General features: G+C 38.0%; 3 protein-coding genes across 5 annotated transcripts in view; all 3 read left to right on the forward strand.

The window, feature by feature from the left end:
* The first annotated feature begins 1,088 nt into the window (after positions 1-1,088).
* On the forward strand, positions 1,089-2,694 carry LOC141906941 (small ribosomal subunit protein eS19-like). The gene is made up of 2 exons (XM_074796440.1): positions 1,089-1,167; positions 2,099-2,694. Exon 2 carries the CDS (start codon positions 2,111-2,113, stop codon positions 2,567-2,569), a length of 459 nt encoding a protein of 152 aa, XP_074652541.1. The 5' UTR covers positions 1,089-1,167; positions 2,099-2,110; the 3' UTR covers positions 2,570-2,694.
* A 1,865-nt stretch (positions 2,695-4,559) lies between these two features.
* LOC141907850 (QRFP-like peptide receptor) lies at positions 4,560-6,703 on the forward strand. Its single transcript, XM_074797593.1, has 3 exons — positions 4,560-4,566; positions 5,104-5,654; positions 6,374-6,703. Exons 1-3 carry the CDS (start codon positions 4,560-4,562, stop codon positions 6,701-6,703), a joined length of 888 nt encoding a protein of 295 aa, XP_074653694.1.
* A 1,244-nt stretch (positions 6,704-7,947) lies between these two features.
* The window catches only part of LOC141906980 (DNA damage-regulated autophagy modulator protein 1-like), a 29,948-nt gene continuing 12,624 nt past the window's right edge, over positions 7,948-25,271 (forward strand). Inside the window, exons 1-8 of one of the 3 annotated variants that reach the window (XM_074796500.1) lie at positions 7,948-8,056; positions 8,705-8,802; positions 9,366-9,419; positions 9,523-9,590; positions 10,123-10,274; positions 10,385-10,562; positions 12,548-12,618; positions 14,150-14,567. In XM_074796500.1, the coding sequence (XP_074652601.1) occupies positions 8,720-8,802; positions 9,366-9,419; positions 9,523-9,590; positions 10,123-10,274; positions 10,385-10,562; positions 12,548-12,618; positions 14,150-14,257 (714 nt within the window). In that variant the 5' untranslated portion in view covers positions 7,948-8,056; positions 8,705-8,719 and the 3' untranslated portion in view covers positions 14,258-14,567. Of the gene's footprint in view, positions 8,057-8,704; positions 8,803-9,365; positions 9,420-9,522; positions 9,591-10,122; positions 10,275-10,384; positions 10,563-12,547; positions 12,619-14,149; positions 14,568-16,359; positions 16,431-21,285; positions 21,357-25,271 lie in introns of those variants that run through there. The other 2 variants (XM_074796498.1, XM_074796499.1) reach the window with 2 other exon arrangements.

Consider the following 25,271-nt stretch of genomic DNA (forward strand, 5'->3'; position numbering starts at 1 on the left):
CAGTTGTGTGGGTTTTGATTTAACTCTGAATCTAGTTCCACAGTTGTGTGGATTTAATTTAACTCTGAATCCAGTTCCTGTGTTGTATAGGTTTAATTTGACTGTGGACTCAGTTCCACAACTGGGCGGGATTAATTTGACTCCAATAATTCCACAGTTGTGTATAGTTTCAATTTGACTCTGGATCCAGTTTCACGAATTTGTGGGTTGAATGTGACCGTGGATCCGTCCCACATTCAAACCTAGGCAAGCTCTAGTCCAATACCTGGATCCGTTTCAGAGTTGCCCACAAGATGTCTTGTGTCGATTAAGCCGTACAGTCACGTTCATGCTTTTACCTTTCAATATCGATATCTTATAGCGCGGCAAATAAGAATCCGTTGCATTATTCATGATACTTTGAACGCACGAACCTGATATTCAAATTCACCCATTTATGAAGGACACACCGTCAATTATGTCGACACATTTTTAACGCCGCGACAAACAGTTTGTCCTAGTTAGTGAACTTGCGTTATCAAAAAGAAACGTTTTTCACGGCCGAGGCGGTAATAGCGTTTATCGTATATACCCCGACAGCCAGAGCTCTTAGTCATTTTCACTTGACTGGGTCCGGTTTTATTGAGACTGGTAGCAACAAAAACCCGGGGCTAACTCATTTTTTTTTCAATGGAGTTAACCCCCGGATTCGAAGATAATACCACTCTAAAACTCCTGGGGTCCTGATGAGTCTGTTCTAGTGGACCCTTTAAACAATTCAAGGACCAGTAAAATATCGCCTTAAAATTCATAAAATTCGACATATTTTTGACGAAGAAAATTCTCAGAATTTCAAAATTTTCGTCTCCTGAAAGTTCAGCCGATTCTTTCTCCAAAATCATGCGCATTTTAGTCCGGAACAATATAAGAATAACTTGATTTCGCAAAAAAAACCGTTTTTTTTCAAGCAGAAATTTCCGATAAAATGCCGTAATTTGTTTTCCAAAAATCTACAAAATAATTTCTTACACAGTGACATCGTATCGCTGCGGGCCGCCAGTTCCAGTATTCCTCCGTATTCGTCCGTCGCGCGCCGCATTATTCCGAACTGGTCCGCCGGCGGAATCCGCGTCAGCGATACAGAACGAGGCTCTCTCTCATGCTCCACGCTCTACGCGATAATTACAGGTGAGTTTCTGCCTCGTTAAAAACGCCGTTAATTACCGAATACGTTAATTAATTCCGTCCATTCGATAACCGCTTTAAAGCTGACGTCTGCCCGCATCTCGGGGAGGTTTAAACCCGAGGTTTTAACGGTTCTGATTGGTATTTTTGACCGGTTTAAACCGGTGGTATTTTCGCTTTGACTCCCGACAGGCCGGAACCGAAGGAAGTGGTATCAATTTAATTTTATTGTTTTTCGGGTTATTCCATGGTTTGCTCTGTCGAATATATTTACATAGTCTATTAGTAGACTAGAGAAGGCTAGATTTGTGTAGTTTTAGTTAGTAGTAACTGGTGGGCCAAGTGTCTGAAGTGTTAACTGAAGATGCAAGGTTTAGTCAGTAACTAAAGTAAGTCAGTATCCGGACTATGGTTTGGTTAAGTCAGTATCCGGACTATGGTTTGGTTAAGTCAGTATCCGGACTATGGTTTGGTTAAGTCAGTATCCGGACTATGGTTTGGTTTAGCCACCGAACTGCTATTTGGTTTACTCAAGTATTGGATCATTAGAAGTTAGAATATTCCATTTTCCTTCGATTTGAGATTCTAGTATTAAATCACGAAAAACAACAAACAGGAAGGAATTCAAACCTTCTAATGATGAAATGTTGTATCCTGTCATCTAGCTTGAACAAACAGGGACCGGAAAAATTGGTCCAAGGTTTAGTCAACGTGCGAGTCAATGATAGGAATGATAGTTTAGTAAATTCACAAACATGATGTCAGGCGATGTGGGATACTGTCAAAATTGAGTCCCGCTTTGTGGCTTAGTCAATAACTGGGATGGAATTCAGTCATTAGGGAGCGTCTGTTCGGGCTGAAACCTTTAACTAGATTGTTTTTATAAAATACTAGATTTTAGTTAATTCTAAATTTTTTCTATTTCTCCCTTCAGCCTGGAATCAAGATGCCTGGTGGAATCAGCGTTAAAGATGTCAACCAGTCCGAGTTCGTCAAAGCTCTGGCCGCGTTCCTGAAAAAATCCGGCAAAATGAAGGTGCCCGACTGGGTCGACCTCGTCAAGACTGGAATCCACAAAGAACTGGCGCCGTACGACGACGACTGGTGGTTCATCCGATCGGCTTCGATCGCGCGCCATCTTTACATCCGTGCCCCGGTCGGCGTCGGCGCGTTCTGTCGCATTTACGGCGGTCGCAAGAACAACGGCGTCGCGCCGTCTCACTTCTGTCGCAGCACGCCGTCGATCTCGCGTAAGATTCTGCAGTCGTTGGAGGCGCTGAAACTCGTCGAGAAGGACACGGCGTCCGGCGGGCGTCGTCTGACCAATCAGGGCCGTCGCGATCTGGACCGCATCGCCGCGCAGATTAAACTGAGGAATAAACGACGCGCCGAAAAACGAAAGTAGACTTTTGTTCGTTAATGAATAATTCCCGATTCCCGAGTAAAAAAAAATGATTACTGCGTTTTCTGTTGTTGCGGGATAAATTTTGTAAATCGAAAGGAATAAAAATCAGCGCAGTAAAATATCAATTGATATTATTTCTATTTGATTTTATTTGATCCCTAATTTTGCTGGACCGGGTTTATGAGATGGTACGCATTACACATGAAAAGACAAATCCCACAATTGTTGAAGGACTGGAAAAAAGTTAATTTGAAAAGCGGAAAAGTTTAATTTAGAATTTTTATTCGTAATATGTCTAGTGGTTCCTACCGCAGTGACCTCAAGACTGAAGAAAAGTATATGAAATATAATTTATTTGTCATCATTATATCATGCAAGATACAATGTATGAGTGAAACATAGTTTTTACAGACAGGATGAGGCACTGGTAGGGACTGATCAATTTCTAGTATTTTGGATGAACTTTTGGGGCCGGCCAGTTCCATAGTCAGGGCTTAGACTTTAGTTACAAGAAGCCAATCTACCAACTTAAGACCAGTCATAAAGTTTAAGGAGAGACCACTTTTGGTCTTAAGTCTCGGCTACGTAACTGGCCCTTAGTCTGTTAACAATTGTGGACGGATATTGATAGAAGTTTGACTGAATCTGGGTTTCATTCAGGACATATAGTTAGGTCTTCATATTTCCATCAGGTTAATCCGTTTTAGGCTTGTGGGACCTCATTAGACCCATCTTCATTTTATTTCAGAGGATTCTTATAAAGATCAGGGAATTAGATTCATGGATTTCTGACTTGTCTTCTGGTACTGTCTCTGTACCCAACTGCGGGAAAACATGAACTAACACTGAATGGTCGTAATGCGAGGGCCCCTCAAGGATTCTTGGGTTGATCAGGGAAGTGTAATGATTACACTTTCCTGGGTTGATTAAGGGGATGGACCTGAAAATTGTAACGGGCGCTTAATTTTAAAAGGGCAGGTTATGCAATGTGAGGGCTGCAGGGAATCTTTCTGTCGTAAATTGGGTGAAAAAGTGAAGAGTTTGTGTCGAGAATTCGTATTTGTCGGTTAGGTATTGGATGTTGATAATTTTTAAGATATCGTGGAAGGAAGGGAAAGTGGATTGTTGATAAGCAAGATAGCTTTTGCTTATAAATTAGAACACCATCATCAAAAGAACCAATACGGCGGCAATGATTTTAGTTCACGGATATCCCGCTATCGTAATTCATAGGGGCAGCACTGAACGGTTGAGATCTTATATGGCCTCACTTGTCTACTGTGGCATGCGAGTAATACAAATATTTTTCTAAGTGAAATATCATAAATTATTCAACACTTTTTTATTCTAACTAAATAGTTGTATCAACGTTGAATCTTTACTTTGTGGAGAATCTGCTTTTTGAATGATTTCCAAGCTACTTATCATAGCACTATTTGCTCAGCGAATTTATTAGCATTTAGTGAGTAAAGCGGCAAACTCACATGCCACATAAAGAATTTAAATCAAATTAAATTTTATTTCTTAAATTTTCAGAGACCATATTGATAAAATATATATATCATATAATGTTCCACTTATTCAGCCGCCTGCGCGAGCGTAGCCCCGAGACGATCGCGTGAAACAATTGTCAGATTTAGTTTCGTTTTAGTTCGAGTTTTAAAATTTTCAATCAAGAATTCTGACAAGTATCAGCAAGGGCCGACGTGGTTGAACGCGATCGGCTCTTGACGACTCGCAGGTTGTTCCGTTTTCTTAGCCATGATCGTGATCGATCGATGGAGGAAGTGATTAAATATCAATTAATCTGACTTAGTCGTTATTAACGAGAGGTTTATCCGTTAGAGTCAGGAACCAAGCGCGCGGCCCGACCGGTTCGCCGGCCGGGAAATTGACTGAAGTAAATGCTCGATCGTTTGCGGGTATCCTGTACTTCAGACGTTTTGAGCGAGTGATACAAACTGCGCAACAAGATTCGATCGGTAGCTATATGACCAGTAACACAGAGAGGGCTTAGATTTAAGACCAATCTTACAACTCATGGGCCAATCTAATTATTCTCGGTTTTACTCACTCACTCGCTGGAACTCAAAGTCAGTCAAGATCATTTAGGTTCTACGATCAGTTTTTAAAGATAGGCTATAGTGTATGGTTTAAGCTTATAGCGACCCGATTTACCTAGCAACTTGAATATCTGCTCAGAGATGATGACGTGTTAGAGGTGATTCTCGCCCAATTGTATTTCGCCAAAAATAGCCTGACTGAGGCCAGTAGCGGGCATTGTTCACACCAAGTTTTAACTTTAAGTTGTTTAGACAGAGCTTCAAGTCTTCATAAAAAGGGAAGATTAATTTGAAGTTTATTGAAGCCTTGAAGAATAACATATATTGCTTATTATTCGTCGACGATGAACGTTCCGCACCAATTTTTGGAACGGTATTTCTGGCATAATATGAAACTATACTTGAGTATCAAAATAATCATAAGTTCTATGCTTTGATTAAGATTTATTTCTCTGATCACTTTTCTTGTAGGTGTTTTCGCGTGCGCCATTGTCAACGCTCTTCCGATATTCTGCATCACGAGCAGCGTTTACTGCATGATCGCCATCGCCTACGAACGCTACTGCGCCACGGTGCGCGCGCTGGACGCCTCCAAACGACTGACCACGTGCCAAGCTCGCGCGACGATCGCCGTCATATGGGTCGGAGCCGTCCTGATTTCGTCGCCGACCGTTTACGAATACCACGTCTACGACAAGTGGATCGATAACGCTTCGCACGCCACGTGCGGTAACGAAGGCCGGTCGCGCCTGTTCGTCATCGGTCACGCCTTTTTCATCCTATTCTCGACCTATATCATTCCGCTGGTAGTGATCGTATGGCTGTACGTTAATGTAATCAGGTTCTTCTGCCGGAAGGGTAGCGAGGTTGAACCGGTATCGTCTGGCGGTTCAGTAGTCGCCGCGCAGCCGCAGACGTCGGTCGTATCGAAAAATAAAATCCGTCTGGTGAAAATGTTCATCATTGTTGCGGCGCTGTTCGCCGTCTCCTGGTTACCGTATTTCGTAACGTTCATGATAATGGTAATGATTCTAACACCGTCATTTTTGAAATTCGAATTTTTAGCCAACCGGGCGCGTTAGCCACTTTGATTGGTTAAAACTAATATTCAAATCAGCCGTATTTGAATATTTGGGCGGATCCGCAGGGGAATCGTTAGACTTATATGTCCATCATACTTCAATTATGCTTTTTTTCCATTTTTGTCAACAGACAAGAATTTCTATTAAAAGAACAGTCATTTTTGAACGAAACTAATACATTTTGACAGACACAAAAAAAGAATAAATTTGAAAACATTGTCTTAACGTATCTATCCTTGTACGTCAGCTGTATGACTGAAAAACATACAACTAACAGTATTCATTATTTATGGTTGGAATTGATAAATCTTGAAAGAGATTTCGTAAATTTCAATACGATGTTAGAACTGATCTTCAAAAATAAAAGCTGAATAAAACAGAATAAATTTGTTTCTAAAAAAATTCCAAATCATTTTCTTAACGAAAAACTAGGAATAATTGATAGGACACATGGCGACCACGTTTGGCCAGTTGCTTGCTTATTCACTAAAAGATTGCCTTTTGAACGACAACGCCCCCTCCCCTTAGTAAAGTTCATCAGAATTAGCTTCTGGATCCACCGCTTCAAGTTACCAATTATCTCTTTTTACGGTTATTACGCAAATAAGAATCGTTTGAATTAATTATTAGGATAAATATTATAGCATTTCTAATTTCAGAAACTGAACGGTAAGGACGAAACGGCTGAATCGAACGGTTACTTGAACATGCTCAAAATATCACTGACGGTTTTCAGTACGAGTTATAACGCGGTTCTGTACGGGGTTTACTGCCCCCAGTATCGACAAGGATACCGACGGATACTGTGCTACCTCTGCCGTCATCCGCCAGGAGCAGTGTCATCGAAAGTTTCCAATCACGTCGTCAACAAACGGTCGACTATCGACTCTCAGGGTGCTGGTTTATCCAGCGTTATCGCAGGGAACCTTAACGGTGGTCACCCGCATGCGCAGGAACTTTTATACGCGGGAAATGAATCATTTATGTAGAATCTTGGATCTTATCATTTTTTCAGACTGCGGCAATACAGGATTCCACTTGTGGTAAGTGAGGATCCACAATATGTCGCTAGTGCGAGTTGGGACATCAACTACTGCGACAAAAAGAGGATTCCACTTGTGGCAAGTGAGGATCCACCAGGTGTTGCTAGTGTGCAGTAGGACATCAACTACTGCGACAAAAAGTGGATTCCACTTGTGGTAAGTGAGGATCCACCAGGTGTCGCTAGCGCGAGTTGGGACATCAACTACTGCGACAAAAAGAGAATTCCACTTGTGGCAAGAGAGGATCCACCAATACTCAATTTCTTCTAGATTCCAATTAAATCAAATCGAGAGTAAATCAATTATCAATGAAACCATACCAAATACTGAGAGTGGTAAAATGATTCAATCTGGTGGGATTGCTTTCTGACCGATGAACCAAGTCAGGTTTCGTTGTGATACGAATTTCAGTTTGTTCAGTTTCACGAATTGTCAAATAATTGTAAAACGTGAAAAATAAAGTATAATTTAAATGTCGATAATGAAAGTTTTCCTTTACTTCTCTTCAACTTGAGAGTTCCTTCTAATGGGTATCAAGATGTTAAAGAGAGTGGACGTGAAGCACAAAAGGTGCGCGTGTTCTAGTACAGGGCTTTGACTATGCTCTGCTGCCATCTCTGGTAGCGGGGGTTCTAACTCTGGCATGAGTCGTTTCGGCTGCTATCTCTACACTATCCGCGAAACTACAATCCCCTATATTTTGGTTGATCCCAAATGTTAATGAGATATGAGATAGAGAGCCGATCGGTCGACGATGAGGTCAGGCACTAGCCGCTAGTCGGGCCATCGCGCGTCAACGAACGGAGAATTTGTTTTATCTCCACTATACCATAAGGTGCTGCCGCTATACTCATCGTTTGCGGATTTTTCAAACACTAACATCGTCCAACTCTGGCAATCGATCATTGGTTCAAAACGGACCGAAGCAGAAAATTGATTGCCAGTGTGCCGGTTCCGGATGATCCGGCGCTAAGGAGGTTAACAAATGTTATTTTTTTGTCAACGAAATTGATAAAAAGTAGACACAGGTTTACCGCAATAAGAAATTGATCCCTAATGGACGAGAGGATCCCATCCGGCGGTTTCGGTTCGCAGTGCACTGGCCGTTATCAAGGGTCCGTTTCTGCGTCCGAATATATAGCGCTCCGTCTGGTGGCGCCATCTGAGCTGTCAAAAGTTACTTCCTGGTTCGGCTATTTATTTTTTCGCTGTTTTTGTGTTGTTGTTTTGTTTGTGTTTTTGACGCTGAACTTGCTGCTACTGATTTGTTTCTCACCTGCGATGATTTAACACCTGGACGTAAGTTTCAAACTAACTTGTTCTCGGTTATTTAGAATTATTGCCCTCGAATGAGGACAGGACATGTCAAAAATTCAAAAATGAAATGTGCCGGTCACCTGATGATAAGCTGATCCGGATGTCATGATCGGATGAGAGGTGAGGGAACGTATTCAATGCGGTAGTAGGGTGTGGGTTGTGGGGGGGATGGTATTTTGAGTGTGAGGGGTTGTTCACAGGGACTTGTCACAATTGATAGTGAATGAATATAACCAGTATCAATGACCAACCCCAGTTGAGTATCCCTGTATAATTAAAAAAAAAACAAGGGAGATAGAGTGATGGTTAAAGGCTCGTTGGAAGCAGAAAGTCTTCTAGTTTGTATTAAAGCTAATTTCATGTGATTCTGTTGAGGATTTTTGGAATTACAGTCGATTGAAGTGGAAAGGTCATTTTCAGATAGACGATTAGTTGCCACCCTTGTTTTTTATTATACAGGGATAGTGGACCTGGTCATTGATACTGGTTTATTCATTCACTATCAAATGTGACAAGTCCCTGTGGGGTTGTTTTAGGCAGGGGACAACTGGCTGCTGTTTAGTGTCCCTACTAGTGGTGTGTAGTACCTAACGCTAACCCAACCATAATTTGGATATTTGTGTTTTTCAGAAGGTTTTTTGTACAATGGTGTATTGGTGTTGTCGGCCTGGGCCGCATTGGTTACCGTTTTTAGTGGCTGTCGGTACGCCGTTAACTTTCGTAATCACGTAAGTTTTATACGGGTCAACATTCACGAAACTGGGTCACGATTTGTGCAACTTTCATGAAACGTGATTTTCGCAAATAGCAAGAATTGGTGAAATCAAATATCCATTCAAATTTCGTGAAATTTCATACTTAGCCCTTTCATTGCTGACTGTTTTAGACTGAAGTGCGGGAAGTTTTTTTGGAAAACTCCATCCCAGTGCAGTGTATTACAGGCATACTGCTGTATTGTGTCTGTCCTGCAGTGCGGTGTATTACAGGCATACTGCTGTATTGTGTCTGTCCTGCAGTGCAGTGTATTACTGGCACACTGCTGTATTGTGTCTGTCCTGCAGTGCGGTGTATAACATGCATACCTACCCGTAGTGCAGTGTATCATTGGTTGACAATGTTTGACAATAGTAGCTGCCATCTTCCGATATGCATTTCAAATGATAGATAATTTTGTAGACACTTCGCACTGCAAGGTGGGCAAAACACGGGTCGATTATACACCGCATAGCGGGGTATGCCGATGAAAGGATTAGATTCAGTTCTAAGCTGAAGATTTTCTTATTATATTCAGTTACGTGATTTCTGTATTAAATGGCCACGTAGAGGCGGGATTTCCGTACATAAGGTACGTCAATCAATAACAGCAAAAATTCGAATTTTTGATAACAGAAATTTTTGCCAAATTCATTCAGACGTATTTAGTGAATTTGTTGATCTGAATTTTTCAGCGACACTGGAACAAATTCTCCGGAAAGTTGTATATTCGGTCAATTACTGAACATTAATGCAGTTTTAGGTACGTGAACAATATTTCAAACCCTGAAATGAAGATAGATTTCTAAAGAAAACTGATCATCCACACATTCTTAACATGTGTTCAGTGCTTCATCTGAGATATTTTTAATTGAAAATGAACTACAAACACCAGATATTAGACATTTTATCAGCACACTTTCAAAAACTGATCGTCCACACTTCACATGTGTTCAGTGCTTCACCTGAGACATTTTTAATTGAAAATGAACTACAAACACCTGACATTAGACATTTCAGCACACTTTCAAAAACTGATCGTCCACACTTCACATGTGTTCAGTGCTTCACCTGAGACATTTTTAATTGAAAATGAACTACAAACACCAGATATTAGACATTTTATCAGCACACTTTCAAAAACTGATCGTCCACACTTCACATGTGTTCAGTGCTTCACCTGAGACATTTTTAATTGAAAATGAAATACAAACACCAGACATTAGACATTTTATCAGCTCACTTTTTCGGCTACAAATGATATTTGATTTCAAATTTGACTTTGTTTCTCACAGTTGGAATTGTGGTGTATATTCGTTACAAACAGATTATCGCTTACTATCGAAACGAGGCAATCGTACAGCTTTACATTCTCAAACTGAACAAGGCGTCGTTGATCATCGGAATACTGGCAGGACTCGGACTGAGCGTGGTTGCTAACTTCCAGGTACTGTAAACTGGGTCTACGACTGTGGAACTGGATCCACAACTGGTGGAACTGTGTCCACAACTGTGGAAGTGCACGTTTGTGATATATTTGTATTATTATTATTTCAGGAGACGAACGTTCTAGCTGTTCACCTGATTGGAGCGTTTACTGGTTTCGCGTGTGGTTGTATTTACGCGTGGATCCACGCGGTCATCTCGTATAAAATGCAGGCGTTCGTCACTCATCGCGCCGTCTGTCATCTACGTCTGTTCCTCGCGATAGTCGTCACTTTATTCTTCGTTTTGAGTATCCTTTGTCGAAATTCGTTACGTGTTTTTCGTTTTCCCCCGTAAAGATTCCGTTAAATAATAAGATAAAAACCGACTATCTACAGATTAAAAGAATTTAAAAACAAGAATTTATTTATTCAATCTAAAATATATAGAATACACGACGTTTCGATCTCACCCTAGAGATCATCGTCAGGTGTTACGATGATCTCTATGATGATCTCTATGACGATGATCACACCTAAAGATGATCTCTAGGGTGAGATCGAAACGTCGTGTATTCTATATATTTTAGATTGAATAAATAAATTCTTGTTTTTAAATTCTTCTAATCTGTAAATAGTGGAATTTTATCTGATTATCCGTTCACCACGTTTCAGTGTACAGGTTATCGTTCTACTCCGTTAAACTCTCACAATTTCGATATATTTCGATATAGCGCGATATTTTAGATGTTCTTTAACCCGAACAGCGTTCACTTTCGATCCGATATCGAAATACTTGTTCCACGGAAAAAACCCGCGCAAGTGGTACCCTAAGGACGGGGTGAGTCACACTGCATGATATAACACTTCTAGAAATGCTTCAATAATGGTGGGATCTTTCGAGTTTGTTAACATTTGAATCTGCGGTTCAGTCTCGGGCCTAAGATTTTCAAGGCTGAATTGGTTATACAAAACAATGAATTTAGACTGGGCTTATATTGTTAGATTGGTTATAGCTCTGGTCTTAAGTTTTAAGATTGGCTATAGAAGCAAAATGAGCTCAGACTGGTCTTAAGTTGTTAGATTGGTAATAAAACCCAAATGAGCTTAGACTGGTCTTAAGTTGTTAGATTGGTTATAAAACTAAATTAAGCTCAGACTGGTCTTAAGTTGTTACATTGGTTATAAAACTAAATTAAGCTCAGACTGGTCTTAAGTTGTTATATCAGTTATCATACCAAAATGAGCTTAGACTGGTCTTAAGTTGTCTAAGATAAGCTCAGACTGGTCTTAAGTTGTTATATCAGTTATCATACCAAAATGAGCTTAGACTGGTCTTAAGTTGTCTAAGATAAGCTCAGACTGACTAACATCTGAATACTAGTCCTAAGAAATAAGACCACTTATGGACTTGAGCCACGACTGTGTGACTTGGCTTTAGTCTTAAAGTCCCGTGTATAGGTATCTAATGGTTTCTTACTCTTTCTCTCTCCTCTTTCTTACTCTTTGTTGGTTTGTGATAATCTTTGCACACCGGTTTTTGTGGTGAATGGTAGATCATCACTCAGGAGCGTACATGAATCAGACTTTAGACTGAGCCCACCTTAACCTCACCGAGCAATCATCTCATGAGATGATTGCTCGTAGCCTCAACAAAGACCTGTTGATGATTTAAACACATTCAGGCAAACCTGCTTTAACCCTTTCAGTGCGTCTACACTGCAGTGCAGTGTATAAATCAGTGATAGATTTGCTTGTACACCGCACTATGGTGTATTGATGTCATTAGTAATTAGTTTTTATCCCTCTTGAAAAATGGCAGCAAGTGTCAAACATAGCGAGATATAAGTAACTAATGATACACTGCACCGCGGTGTAGACGCACTATAGCCGTATTCCCGTTATTCAACACACTAGGGTGGAATTTTTCAAAATGTTCAAATTATCTCCAGCACTATAGGGTAGTAATTAGTCCGCACTGAAAGGGTTAAGACTTAGATCTTGACATACAGTGGATTATTCATCAGTTGAATCCAGATTAAATCCAAATTAAATGATTACGATGGCTTGAAAAGATTCTCAGTCGGCTAAGCTTTAAAGTTGACCCTGTACAAGTTGACCCAGCAGCTTTAGAAATGACCTAATTCCAAATTCTATTGCCATTTACAAAATTAGTTGAAATCATCATTTTCCTAGTCTGGATACGTGTGCGCTCCTGACGTTGAGTGGAGTGGATGGTTCTGTCTTTGATTCTAACCTCCTATTTTCTTTTCCTTGACTGTAAAACTAAACGCAGCCAGTATATTCGGCATGCTATCGATACGTTTCAAGCCAAAAACCGGAACCAAATGGTTTCCTGATAACGCGGTAAGTAAAGCAGTTTGAAGGTCGTTTTCTGAGCGCCTATAAGTCAATTGGAGAAAAAAAATGTCTCAAATGACTCCGAATCGAGTCTAAACGTCACTACTCTCTTAGTTTTTGAAAATGTCTCAAAGAATTGAGTCTAAACGTCACTACTCTCTTAGTTTTTGAAAATGTCTCATATAATTGAGTCTAAACGTCACTACTCTCTTAGTTTTTGAAAATGTCTCAAAGAATTGAGTCTAAACGTCACTACTCTCTTAGTTTTTGAAAATGTCTCAAAGAATTGAGTCTAAACGTCACAAATCTCTTAGTTTTCAAAATGTCTCATATAATTGAGTCTAAACGTCACTAATCTCTTAGTTTTCAAAATGTCTCTTTGAATTGAGAAAAGAATCAAAACTAAAGGCTACTGCTCCAAACCTGTTGCTCATATCACATGATTTTTTAGTCTCACAACACAGGTGCCCACCCTTCCAAATTTGGCTCCATTCCACAGGTCGCCAATCTGTGGCCATAAAAAAGAGTCATGAAATAAACTACAGAATAATGTTTTATCATTCAATGAATTTTGTTTATTAATTCACACAAATTACACGATGTGGAATCAGTTTATCCGCTATGGAATCAATAATTTAACCACAGTGGAATCAGATATTCCCGGCCTGTTCATTGGCTTTACGCCACCATTCGTCGTAAGCCGTCTTCTTTCGACGGCTAAGAGCGAGTTCTTCAGCTGAATCATCAGCTGCAGCAGCAGTTTCAGCGTTCACCATCGACCACAAACTGATCACTAACAACATGATCGGAAGTAAACTTCTCAACATTTTCATCAGCATTGACGCTACAAATTAATACAATCTGTTTTATTATTGTTTAACCTCCGTGAAAGAAAGATCTTCATTCTATTTGTTGAATTAGTTTTTACAAGTTTACAGTGAAATTAGAATTATAACTTACCGATCATTTTAACAGTTGTTTCGGCGACAAATCACAGATTTATACGAGCAATTTACGAAGCTGAAATAGGAACGAATACATCGGTGATATTTGAACTGAATTTCAGCAGTCATAAAAATATTTAATTCATCTATAATTAATCATAGAACCTACATCTGATGCTAGTTAAACTTAACAGAATTGAATATAGAAAATATCTAAAAAATTTTTGACAATTTGAAAATGTTAGAATTATTTCTTGTAAATTTCATTAAACCAACATCTGTTTCAGATAAAGTTAACAAATTCAAAAAAACATCAAATTTCTAAAATTAGAATCAAGTTTTAACAATTTTAAAATGTTGAAATTAGTTCTTGTACAATTCGTCCGTAGCAATAACTACACAATATGAGATCAATGTTGATGACTCTACGATTGATGAACTTACCTTCGAATACAAACGATTCCAAGTTGATGAAATGTTGATGAAACTGATTGGTTTATATTGACTATGTCCGCACCACCTGCCTCTCATCTCACACTGGCCGAAATTATCAAAGCAGAAATTTACAATCGATCCTTTTTTTGTCGAATCAGGAATTGAAAAAAATCCACGCGGGAAACGGAGAATGCGTGCAAAAAATCAACCGAACCATGAATTCAATAATAGATACATCCAAACTGTTACCGGAGCAGTTTTACTGAGTCCTGTTGTGATAGAACAAAAGAGATGCGTGCAAAAAACTAAACCAACCGTACATCAAAAACATATGCCACGATTGTTCACTATTTTCATGGGCTTTGATTTGATTAATACATGTAATTGATGAATTGATCAGGACTTTTAAAATTTTCGAAAATGTAATGTCGCAGTGAAAAAACACCATCAGCAAACCTAGAATTTCCTACCAAATCATACGACAATTTTCACCATTTTCATTCTGGATATAAACAAACTATCGGTTATAACGTATTTCCAGCTGACCCCTGGAGCCGCAGTTGTATCAGGGAGGAGGGGGGTTAACTAAAATGAAAAACGAATTAACCCCGGGTAAAAGTTCATACCAAAAAATCTCAAGTTTTATAGACTGATATTAACTCAAACACGCGGGTTAACTCAATTGAAAAAGAATTAGGTTAACCCCCGAATAAAACTTAATACCTGTCTATAATGCCAAGCGCTCTCAAGTTTTATAGACTGGTATTAACTTAAACACGCGGGTTAACTCAATTGAAAAAGAATTAGGTTAACCCCCGAATTAAACTTAATAACTGTCTATAATGCCGAGCACTGAAGTTAACTATAAGTTCCGCTATAAGAACAAGGCGAATCCAAAGCGGTGCGTATCCCCCCTAAAAATGTCGAGTCGCCCTGAAACTAGGGGAAAATGAAAAGTATTAAACTGACACCTGAAAAAATTTGAATTCATTCCCGCTTATTTCCCACAATCATTTAGTGTTTTCCGATGAGATTTTTCTTTTGGGGATGACCTTACAGATACCCCCTATTTGGGGGAGGGGTTGCACCCGGCCTCCTTGTATCAGAGCTTAGGTCCGCCCGTTTGTTATAATGTATAATACTGTGCATCGTATAATCGAAGAAATTGACGACAAAATGAGATATGCTAACTGTACTGCAGCGGTTTGTTGTACGGGACCGTAAACCATGTACGGGACCGTAAACCACGTCTGGTATTCGATCAGACTAAAACTCTTTAGAAAATAAAGTTCACTATAAGATAAGCTCACACTGGTCTTTCTTAAGTGGTTAGATTAGTTATAACACTAAAATGAGGTTAGACTGGTCTTAAGTTTTCAGATCTGGGGCCACTTGCATTGGCTTTCACTTAGACAAATATAAGATCAACTTAGCCAATCTAACATCTGAATACTAGTCCTAAGAAATAAGACCACTTATGGACTTGAGCCACGACTGTGTGACTTGGCTTTAGTCTTAAAGTCCCGTGTATAGGTATCTAATGGTTTCTTACTCTTTCTCTTTCCTCTTTCTTACTCTTTGTTGGTTTGTGATAATCTTTACACACCGGTTTTTGTGGTGAATGGTAGATCATCACTCAGGAGCGTACATGAATCAGACTTTAGACTGAGCCCACCTTAACCTCACCGAGCAATCATCTCATGAGATGATTGCTCGTAGCCTCAACAAAGACCTGTTGATGATTTTAACACATTCAGGCAAACCTGCTTTAACCCTTTCAGTGCGTCTACACTGCAGTGCAGTGTATAAATCAGTGATAGATTTGCTTGTACACCGCACTATGGTGTATTGATGTCATTAGTAATTAGTAATTATCCCTCTTGAAAAATGGCAGCACCTGTCAAACATAGTGAGATATTAGTAACTAACGATACATCGCACCACAGTGTAGACGCACTATAGTGGTATTCCCGTTATTCAACACACTAGGGTGGAATTTTTCAAAATGTTAAAATTATCTCCAGCACTATAGGGTAGTAATTAGTCCGCACTGAAAGGGTTAAGACTTAGATCTTGACATACAGTGGATTATTCATCAGTTGAATCCAGATTAAATCCAAATTAAATGATTACGATGGCTTGAAAAGATTCTCAGTCGGCTAAGCTTTAAAGTTGACCCTGTACAAGTTGACCCAGCAGCTTTAGAAATGACCTAATTCCAAATTCTATTGCCATTTACAAAATTAGTTGAAATCATCATTTTCCTAGTCTGGATACGTGTGCGCTCCTGACGTTGAGTGGAGTGGATGGTTCTGTCTTTGATTCTAACCTCCTATTTTCTTTTCCTTGACTGTAAAACTAAACGCAGCCAGTATATTCGGCATGCTATCGATACGTTTCAAGCCAAAAACCGGAACCAAATGGTTTCCTGATAACGCGGTAAGTAAAGCAGTTTGAAGGTCGTTTTCTGAGCGCCTATAAGTCAATTGGAGAAAAAAAATGTCTCAAATGACTCCGAATCGAGTCTAAACGTCACTACTCTCTTAGTTTTTGAAAATGTCTCAAAGAATTGAGTCTAAACGTCACTACTCTCTTAGTTTTTGAAAATGTCTCATATAATTGAGTCTAAACGTCACTACTCTCTCAGTTTTTGAAAATGTCTCAAAGAATTGAGTCTAAACGTCACTACTCTGTTAGTTTTTGAAAATGTCTCATATAATTGAGTCTAAACGTCAATACTCTCTTAGTTTTTGAAAATGTCTCATATAATTGAGTCTAAACGTCACTACTCTCTTAGTTTTTGAAAATGTCTCATAGAATTGAGTCTAAAAGTCACTACTCTCTTAGTTTTTGAAAATGTCTCAAAGAATTGAGTCTAAACGTCACTACTCTCTTAGTTTTTGAAAATGTCTCATATAATTGAGTCTAAACGTCAATACTCTCTTAGTTTTTGAAAATGTCTCATATAATTGAGTCTAAACGTCACTACTCTCTTAGTTTTTGAAAATGTCTCATATAATTGAGTCTAAACGTCACTACTCTCTTAGTTTTTGAAAATGTCTCATAGAATTCAGTCTAAACGTCACTACTCTCTTAGTTTTTGAAAATGTCTCAAAGAATTGAGTCTAAACGTCACTACTCTCTTAGTTTTTGAAAATGTCTCATATAATTGAGTCTAAACGTCAATACTCTCTTAGTTTTTGAAAATGTCTCATATAATTGAGTCTAAACGTCACTACTCTCTTAGTTTTTGAAAATGTCTCATAGAATTGAGTCTAAACGTCACTACTCTCTTAGTTTTTGAAAATGTCTCATAGAATTCAGTCTAAACGTCACTACTCTCTTAGTTTTTGAAAATGTCTCAAAGAATTGAATCTAAACGTCACTACTCTCTTAGTTTTGAAAATGTCTCATATAATTGAGTCTAAACGTCACTACTCTCTTACTTTTTGAAAATGTCTCAAAGAATTGAGTCTAAACGTCACTACTCTCTTAGTTTTGAAAATGTCTCATATAATTGAGTCTAAACGTCACTACTCTCTTAGTTTTTGAAAATGTCTCAAAGAATTGAGTCTAAACGTCATTACTCTCTTAGTTTTTGAAAATGTCTCAAAGAATTGAGTCTAAACGTCACTACTCTCTTAGTTTTGAAAATGTCTCATATAATTGAGTCTAAACGTCACTACTCTCTTAGTTTTTGAAAATGTCTCATAGAATTGAGTCTAAACGTCACTACTCTCTTAGTTTTTGAAAATGTCTCATAGAATTGAGTCTAAACGTCACTAATCTCTTAGTTTTCAAAATGTCTCTTTGAATTGAGAAAAGAATCAAAACTAAAGGCTACTGCTCCAAACCTGTTGCTCATATCACATGATTTTTTAGTCTCACAACACAGGTGCCCACCCTTCCAAATTTGGCTCCATTCCACAGGTCGCCAATCTGTGGCCATAAAAAAGAGTCATGAAATAAACTACAGAATAATGTTTTATCATTCAATGAATTTTGTTTATTAATTCACACAAATTACACGATGTGGAATCAGTTTATCCGCTATGGAATCAATAATTTAACCACAGTGGAATCAGATATTCCCGGCCTGTTCATTGGCTTTACGCCACCATTCGTCGTAAGCCGTCTTCTTTCGACGGCTAAGAGCGAGTTCTTCAGCTGAATCATCAGCTGCAGCAGCAGTTTCAGCGTTCACCATCGACCACAAACTGATCACTAACAACATGATCGGAAGTAAACTTCTCAACATTTTCATCAGCATTGACGCTACAAATTAATACAATCTGTTTTATTATTGTTTAACCTTCGTGAAAGAAAAATCTTCATTCTATTTGTTGAATTAGTTTTTACAAGTTTACAGTGAAATTAGAATTATAACTTACCGATCATTTTAACAGTTGTTTCGGCGACAAATCACAGATTTATACGAGCAATTTACGAAGCTGAAATAGGAACGAATACATCGGTGATATTTGAACTGAATTTCAGCAGTCATAAAAATATTTAATTCATCTATAATTAATCATAGAACCTACATCTGATGCTAGTTAAACTTAACAGAATTGAATACAGAAAATATCTAAAAATTTTTGACAATTTGAAAATGTTAGAATTATTTCTTGTAAATTTCATTAAACCAACATCTGTTTCAGATAAAGTTAACAAATTCAAAATAACATCAAATTTCTAAAATTAGAATCAAGTTTTAACAATTTCAAAATGTTGAAATTAGTTCTTGTACAATTCGTCCGTAGCAATAACTACACAATATGAGATCAATGTTGATGACTCTACGATTGATGAACTTACCTTCGAATACAAACGATTCCAAGTTGATGAAATGTTGATGAAACTGATTGGTTTATATTGACTATGTCCGCACCACCTGCCTCTCATCTCACACTGGGTGAAATTATCAAAGCAGAAATTTACAATCGATCCTTTTTTTGTGGAATCAGGAATTGAAAAAAATCCACGCGGGAAACGGAGAATGCGTGCAAAAAATCAACCGAACCATGAATTCAATAATAGATACATCCAAACTGTTACCGGAGCAGTTTTACTGAGTCCTGTTGTGATAGAACAAAAGAGATGCGTGCAAAAAACTAAACCAACCGTACATCAAAAACATATGCCACGATTGTTCACTATTTTCATGGGCTTTGATTTGATTAATACATGTAATTGATGAATTGATCAGGACTTTTAAAATTTTCGAAAATGTAATGTCGCAGTGAAAAAACACCATCAGCAAACCTAGAATTTCCTACCAAATCATACGACAATTTTCACCATTTTCATTCTGGATATAAACAAACTATCGGTTATAACGTATTTCCAGCTGACCCCTGGAGCCGCAGTTGTATCAGGGAGGAGGAGGGGGGGGGGTTAACTAAAATGAAAAACGAATTAACCCCGGGTAAAAGTTCATACCAAAAAATCTCAAGTTTTATAGACTGATATTAACTCAAACACGCGGGTTAACTCAATTGAAAAAGAATTAGGTTAACCCCCGAATAAAACTTAATATCTGTCTATAATGCCAAGCGCTCTCAAGTTTTATAGACTGATATTAACTCAAACACGCGGGTTAACTCAATTGAAAAAGAATTAGGTTAACCCCCGAATAAAACTTAATACCTGTCTATAATGCCAAGCGCTCTCAAGTTTTATAGACTGGTATTAACTTAAACACGCGGGTTAACTCAATTGAAAAAGAATTAGGTTAACCCCCGAATTAAACTTAATAACTGTCTATAATGCCGAGCACTGAAGTTAACTATAAGTTCCGCTATAAGAACAAGGCGAATCCAAAGCGGTGCGTATCCCCCCTAAAAATGTCGAGTCGCCCTGAAACTAGGGGAAAATGAAAAGTATTAAACTGACACCTGAAAAAATTTGAATTCATTCCCGCTTATTTCCCACAATCATTTAGTGTTTTCCGATGAGATTTTTCTTTTGGGGATGACCTTACAGATACCCCCTATTTGGGGGAGGGGTTGCACCCGGCCTCCTTGTATCAGAGCTTAGGTCCGCCCGTTTGTTATAATGTATAATACTGTGCATCGTATAATCGAAGAAATTGACGACAAAATGAGATATGCTAACTGTACTGCAGCGGTTTGTTGTACGGGACCGTAAACCATGTACGGGACCGTAAACCACGTCTGGTATTCGATCAGACTAAAACTCTTTAGAAAATAAAGTTCACTATAAGATAAGCTCACACTGGTCTTTCTTAAGTGGTTAGATTAGTTATAACACTAAAATGAGGTTAGACTGGTCTTAAGTTTTCAGATCTGGGGCCACTTGCATTGGCTTTCACTTAGACAAATATAAGATCAACTTAGCCAATCTAACATCTGAATACTAGTCCTAAGAAATAAGACCACTTATGGACTTGAGCCACGACTGTGTGACTTGGCTTTAGTCTTAAAGTCCCGTGTATAGGTATCTAATGGTTTCTTACTCTTTCTCTTTCCTCTTTCTTACTCTTTGTTGGTTTGTGATAATCTTTACACACCGGTTTTTGTGGTGAATGGTAGATCATCACTCAGGAGCGTACATGAATCAGACTTTAGACTGAGCCCACCTTAACCTCACCGAGCAATCATCTCATGAGATGATTGCTCGTAGCCTCAACAAAGACCTGTTGATGATTTAAACACATTCAGGCAAACCTGCTTTAACCCTTTCAGTGCGTCTACACTGCAGTGCAGTGTATAAATCAGTGATAGATTTGCTTGTACACCGCACTATGGTGTATTGATGTCATTAGTAATTAGTAATTATCCCTCTTGAAAAATGGCAGCACCTGTCAAACATAGTGAGATATTAGTAACTAACGATACATCGCACCACAGTGTAGACGCACTATAGTGGTATTCCCGTTATTCAACACACTAGGGTGGAATTTTTCAAAATGTTCAAATTATCTCCAGCACTATAGGGTAGTAATTAGTCCGCACTGAAAGGGTTAAGACTTAGATCTTGACATACAGTGGATTATTCATCAGTTGAATCCAGATTAAATCCAAATTAAATGATTACGATGGCTTGAAAAGATTCTCAGTCGGCTAAGCTTTAAAGTTGACCCTGTACAAGTTGACCCAGCAGCTTTAGAAATGACCTAATTCCAAATTCTATTGCCATTTACAAAATTAGTTGAAATCATCATTTTCCTAGTCTGGATACGTGTGCGCTCCTGACGTTGAGTGGAGTGGATGGTTCTGTCTTTGATTCTAACCTCCTATTTTCTTTTCCTTGACTGTAAAACTAAACGCAGCCAGTATATTCGGCATGCTATCGATACGTTTCAAGCCAAAAACCGGAACCAAATGGTTTCCTGATAACGCGGTAAGTAAAGCAGTTTGAAGGTCGTTTTCTGAGCGCCTATAAGTCAATTGGAGAAAAAAAATGTCTCAAATGACTCCGAATCGAGTCTAAACGTCACTACTCTCTTAGTTTTTGAAAATGTCTCAAAGAATTGAGTCTAAACGTCACTACTCTCTTAGTTTTTGAAAATGTCTCATATAATTGAGTCTAAACGTCACTACTCTCTCAGTTTTTGAAAATGTCTCAAAGAATTGAGTCTAAACGTCACTACTCTGTTAGTTTTTGAAAATGTCTCATATAATTGAGTCTAAACGTCAATACTCTCTTAGTTTTTGAAAATGTCTCATATAATTGAGTCTAAACGTCACTACTCTCTTAGTTTTTGAAAATGTCTCATAGAATTGAGTCTAAAAGTCACTACTCTCTTAGTTTTTGAAAATGTCTCAAAGAATTGAGTCTAAACGTCACTACTCTCTTAGTTTTTGAAAATGTCTCATATAATTGAGTCTAAACGTCAATACTCTCTTAGTTTTTGAAAATGTCTCATATAATTGAGTCTAAACGTCACTACTCTCTTAGTTTTTGAAAATGTCTCATATAATTGAGTCTAAACGTCACTACTCTCTTAGTTTTTGAAAATGTCTCATAGAATTCAGTCTAAACGTCACTACTCTCTTAGTTTTTGAAAATGTCTCAAAGAATTGAGTCTAAACGTCACTACTCTCTTAGTTTTTGAAAATGTCTCATATAATTGAGTCTAAACGTCAATACTCTCTTAGTTTTTGAAAATGTCTCATATAATTGAGTCTAAACGTCACTACTCTCTTAGTTTTTGAAAATGTCTCATAGAATTGAGTCTAAACGTCACTACTCTCTTAGTTTTTGAAAATGTCTCATAGAATTCAGTCTAAACGTCACTACTCTCTTAGTTTTTGAAAATGTCTCAAAGAATTGAATCTAAACGTCACTACTCTCTTAGTTTTGAAAATGTCTCATATAATTGAGTCTAAACGTCACTACTCTCTTAGTTTTTGAAAATGTCTCAAAGAATTGAGTCTAAACGTCACTACTCTCTTAGTTTTGAAAATGTCTCATATAATTGAGTCTAAACGTCACTACTCTCTTAGTTTTTGAAAATGTCTCAAAGAATTGAGTCTAAACGTCATTACTCTCTTAGTTTTTGAAAATGTCTCAAAGAATTGAGTCTAAACGTCACTACTCTCTTAGTTTTGAAAATGTCTCATATAATTGAGTCTAAACGTCACTACTCTCTTAGTTTTTGAAAATGTCTCATAGAATTGAGTCTAAACGTCACTACTCTCTTAGTTTTTGAAAATGTCTCATAGAATTGAGTCTAAACGTCACTAATCTCTTAGTTTTCAAAATGTCTCTTTGAATTGAGAAAAGAATCAAAACTAAAGGCTACTGCTCCAAACCTGTTGCTCATATCACATGATTTTTTAGTCTCACAACACAGGTGCCCACCCTTCCAAATTTGGCTCCATTCCACAGGTCGCCAATCTGTGGCCATAAAAAAGAGTCATGAAATAAACTACAGAATAATGTTTTATCATTCAATGAATTTTGTTTATTAATTCACACAAATTACACGATGTGGAATCAGTTTATCCGCTATGGAATCAATAATTTAACCACAGTGGAATCAGATATTCCCGGCCTGTTCATTGGCTTTACGCCACCATTCGTCGTAAGCCGTCTTCTTTCGACGGCTAAGAGCGAGTTCTTCAGCTGAATCATCAGCTGCAGCAGCAGTTTCAGCGTTCACCATCGACCACAAACTGATCACTAACAACATGATCGGAAGTAAACTTCTCAACATTTTCATCAGCATTGACGCTACAAATTAATACAATCTGTTTTATTATTGTTTAACCTTCGTGAAAGAAAAATCTTCATTCTATTTGTTGAATTAGTTTTTACAAGTTTACAGTGAAATTAGAATTATAACTTACCGATCATTTTAACAGTTGTTTCGGCGACAAATCACAGATTTATACGAGCAATTTACGAAGCTGAAATAGGAACGAATACATCGGTGATATTTGAACTGAATTTCAGCAGTCATAAAAATATTTAATTCATCTATAATTAATCATAGAACCTACATCTGATGCTAGTTAAACTTAACAGAATTGAATACAGAAAATATCTAAAAATTTTTGACAATTTGAAAATGTTAGAATTATTTCTTGTAAATTTCATTAAACCAACATCTGTTTCAGATAAAGTTAACAAATTCAAAAAAACATCAAATTTCTAAAATTAGAATCAAGTTTTAACAATTTTAAAATGTTGAAATTAGTTCTTGTACAATTCGTCCGTAGCAATAACTACACAATATGAGATCAATGTTGATGACTCTACGATTGATGAACTTACCTTCGAATACAAACGATTCCAAGTTGATGAAATGTTGATGAAACTGATTGGTTTATATTGACTATGTCCGCACCACCTGCCTCTCATCTCACACTGGGTGAAATTATCAAAGCAGAAATTTACAATCGATCCTTTTTTTGTCGAATCAGGAATTGAAAAAAATCCACGCGGGAAACGGAGAATGCGTGCAAAAAATCAACCGAACCATGAATTCAATAATAGATACATCCAAACTGTTACCGGAGCAGTTTTACTGAGTCCTGTTGTGATAGAACAAAAGAGATGCGTGCAAAAAACTAAACCAACCGTACATCAAAAACATATGCCACGATTGTTCACTATTTTCATGGGCTTTGATTTGATTAATACATGTAATTGATGAATTGATCAGGACTTTTAAAATTTTCGAAAATGTAATGTCGCAGTGAAAAAACACCATCAGCAAACCTAGAATTTCCTACCAAATCATACGACAATTTTCACCATTTTCATTCTGGATATAAACAAACTATCGGTTATAACGTATTTCCAGCTGACCCCTGGAGCCGCAGTTGTATCAGGGAGGAGGAGGGGGGGGGGGTTAACTAAAATGAAAAACGAATTAACCCCGGGTAAAAGTTCATACCAAAAAATCTCAAGTTTTATAGACTGATATTAACTCAAACACGCGGGTTAACTCAATTGAAAAAGAATTAGGTTAACCCCCGAATAAAACTTAATACCTGTCTATAATGCCAAGCGCTCTCAAGTTTTATAGACTGGTATTAACTTAAACACGCGGGTTAACTCAATTGAAAAAGAATTAGGTTAACCCCCGAATTAAACTTAATAACTGTCTATAATGCCGAGCACTGAAGTTAACTATAAGTTCCGCTATAAGAACAAGGCGAATCCAAAGCGGTGCGTATCCCCCCTAAAAATGTCGAGTCGCCCTGAAACTAGGGGAAAATGAAAAGTATTAAACTGACACCTGAAAAAATTTGAATTCATTCCCGCTTATTTCCCACAATCATTTAGTGTTTTCCGATGAGATTTTTCTTTTGGGGATGACCTTACAGATACCCCCTATTTGGGGGAGGGGTTGCACCCGGCCTCCTTGTATCAGAGCTTAGGTCCGCCCGTTTGTTATAATGTATAATACTGTGCATCGTATAATCGAAGAAATTGACGACAAAATGAGATATGCTAACTGTACTGCAGCGGTTTGTTGTACGGGACCGTAAACCATGTACGGGACCGTAAACCACGTCTGGTATTCGATCAGACTAAAACTCTTTAGAAAATAAAGTTCACTATAAGATAAGCTCACACTGGTCTTTCTTAAGTGGTTAGATTAGTTATAACACTAAAATGAGGTTAGACTGGTCTTAAGTTTTCAGATCTGGGGCCACTTGCATTGGCTTTCACTTAGACAAATATAAGATCAACTTAGCCAATCTAACATCTGAATACTAGTCCTAAGAAATAAGACCACTTATGGACTTGAGCCACGACTGTGTGACTTGGCTTTAGTCTTAAAGTCCCGTGTATAGGTAT

The sequence above is a fragment of the Tubulanus polymorphus genome, chromosome 6 (genome assembly GCF_964204645.1).
Source record: "Tubulanus polymorphus chromosome 6, tnTubPoly1.2, whole genome shotgun sequence".
Taxonomy (NCBI): Eukaryota; Metazoa; Nemertea; class Palaeonemertea; order Tubulaniformes; family Tubulanidae; genus Tubulanus; species Tubulanus polymorphus.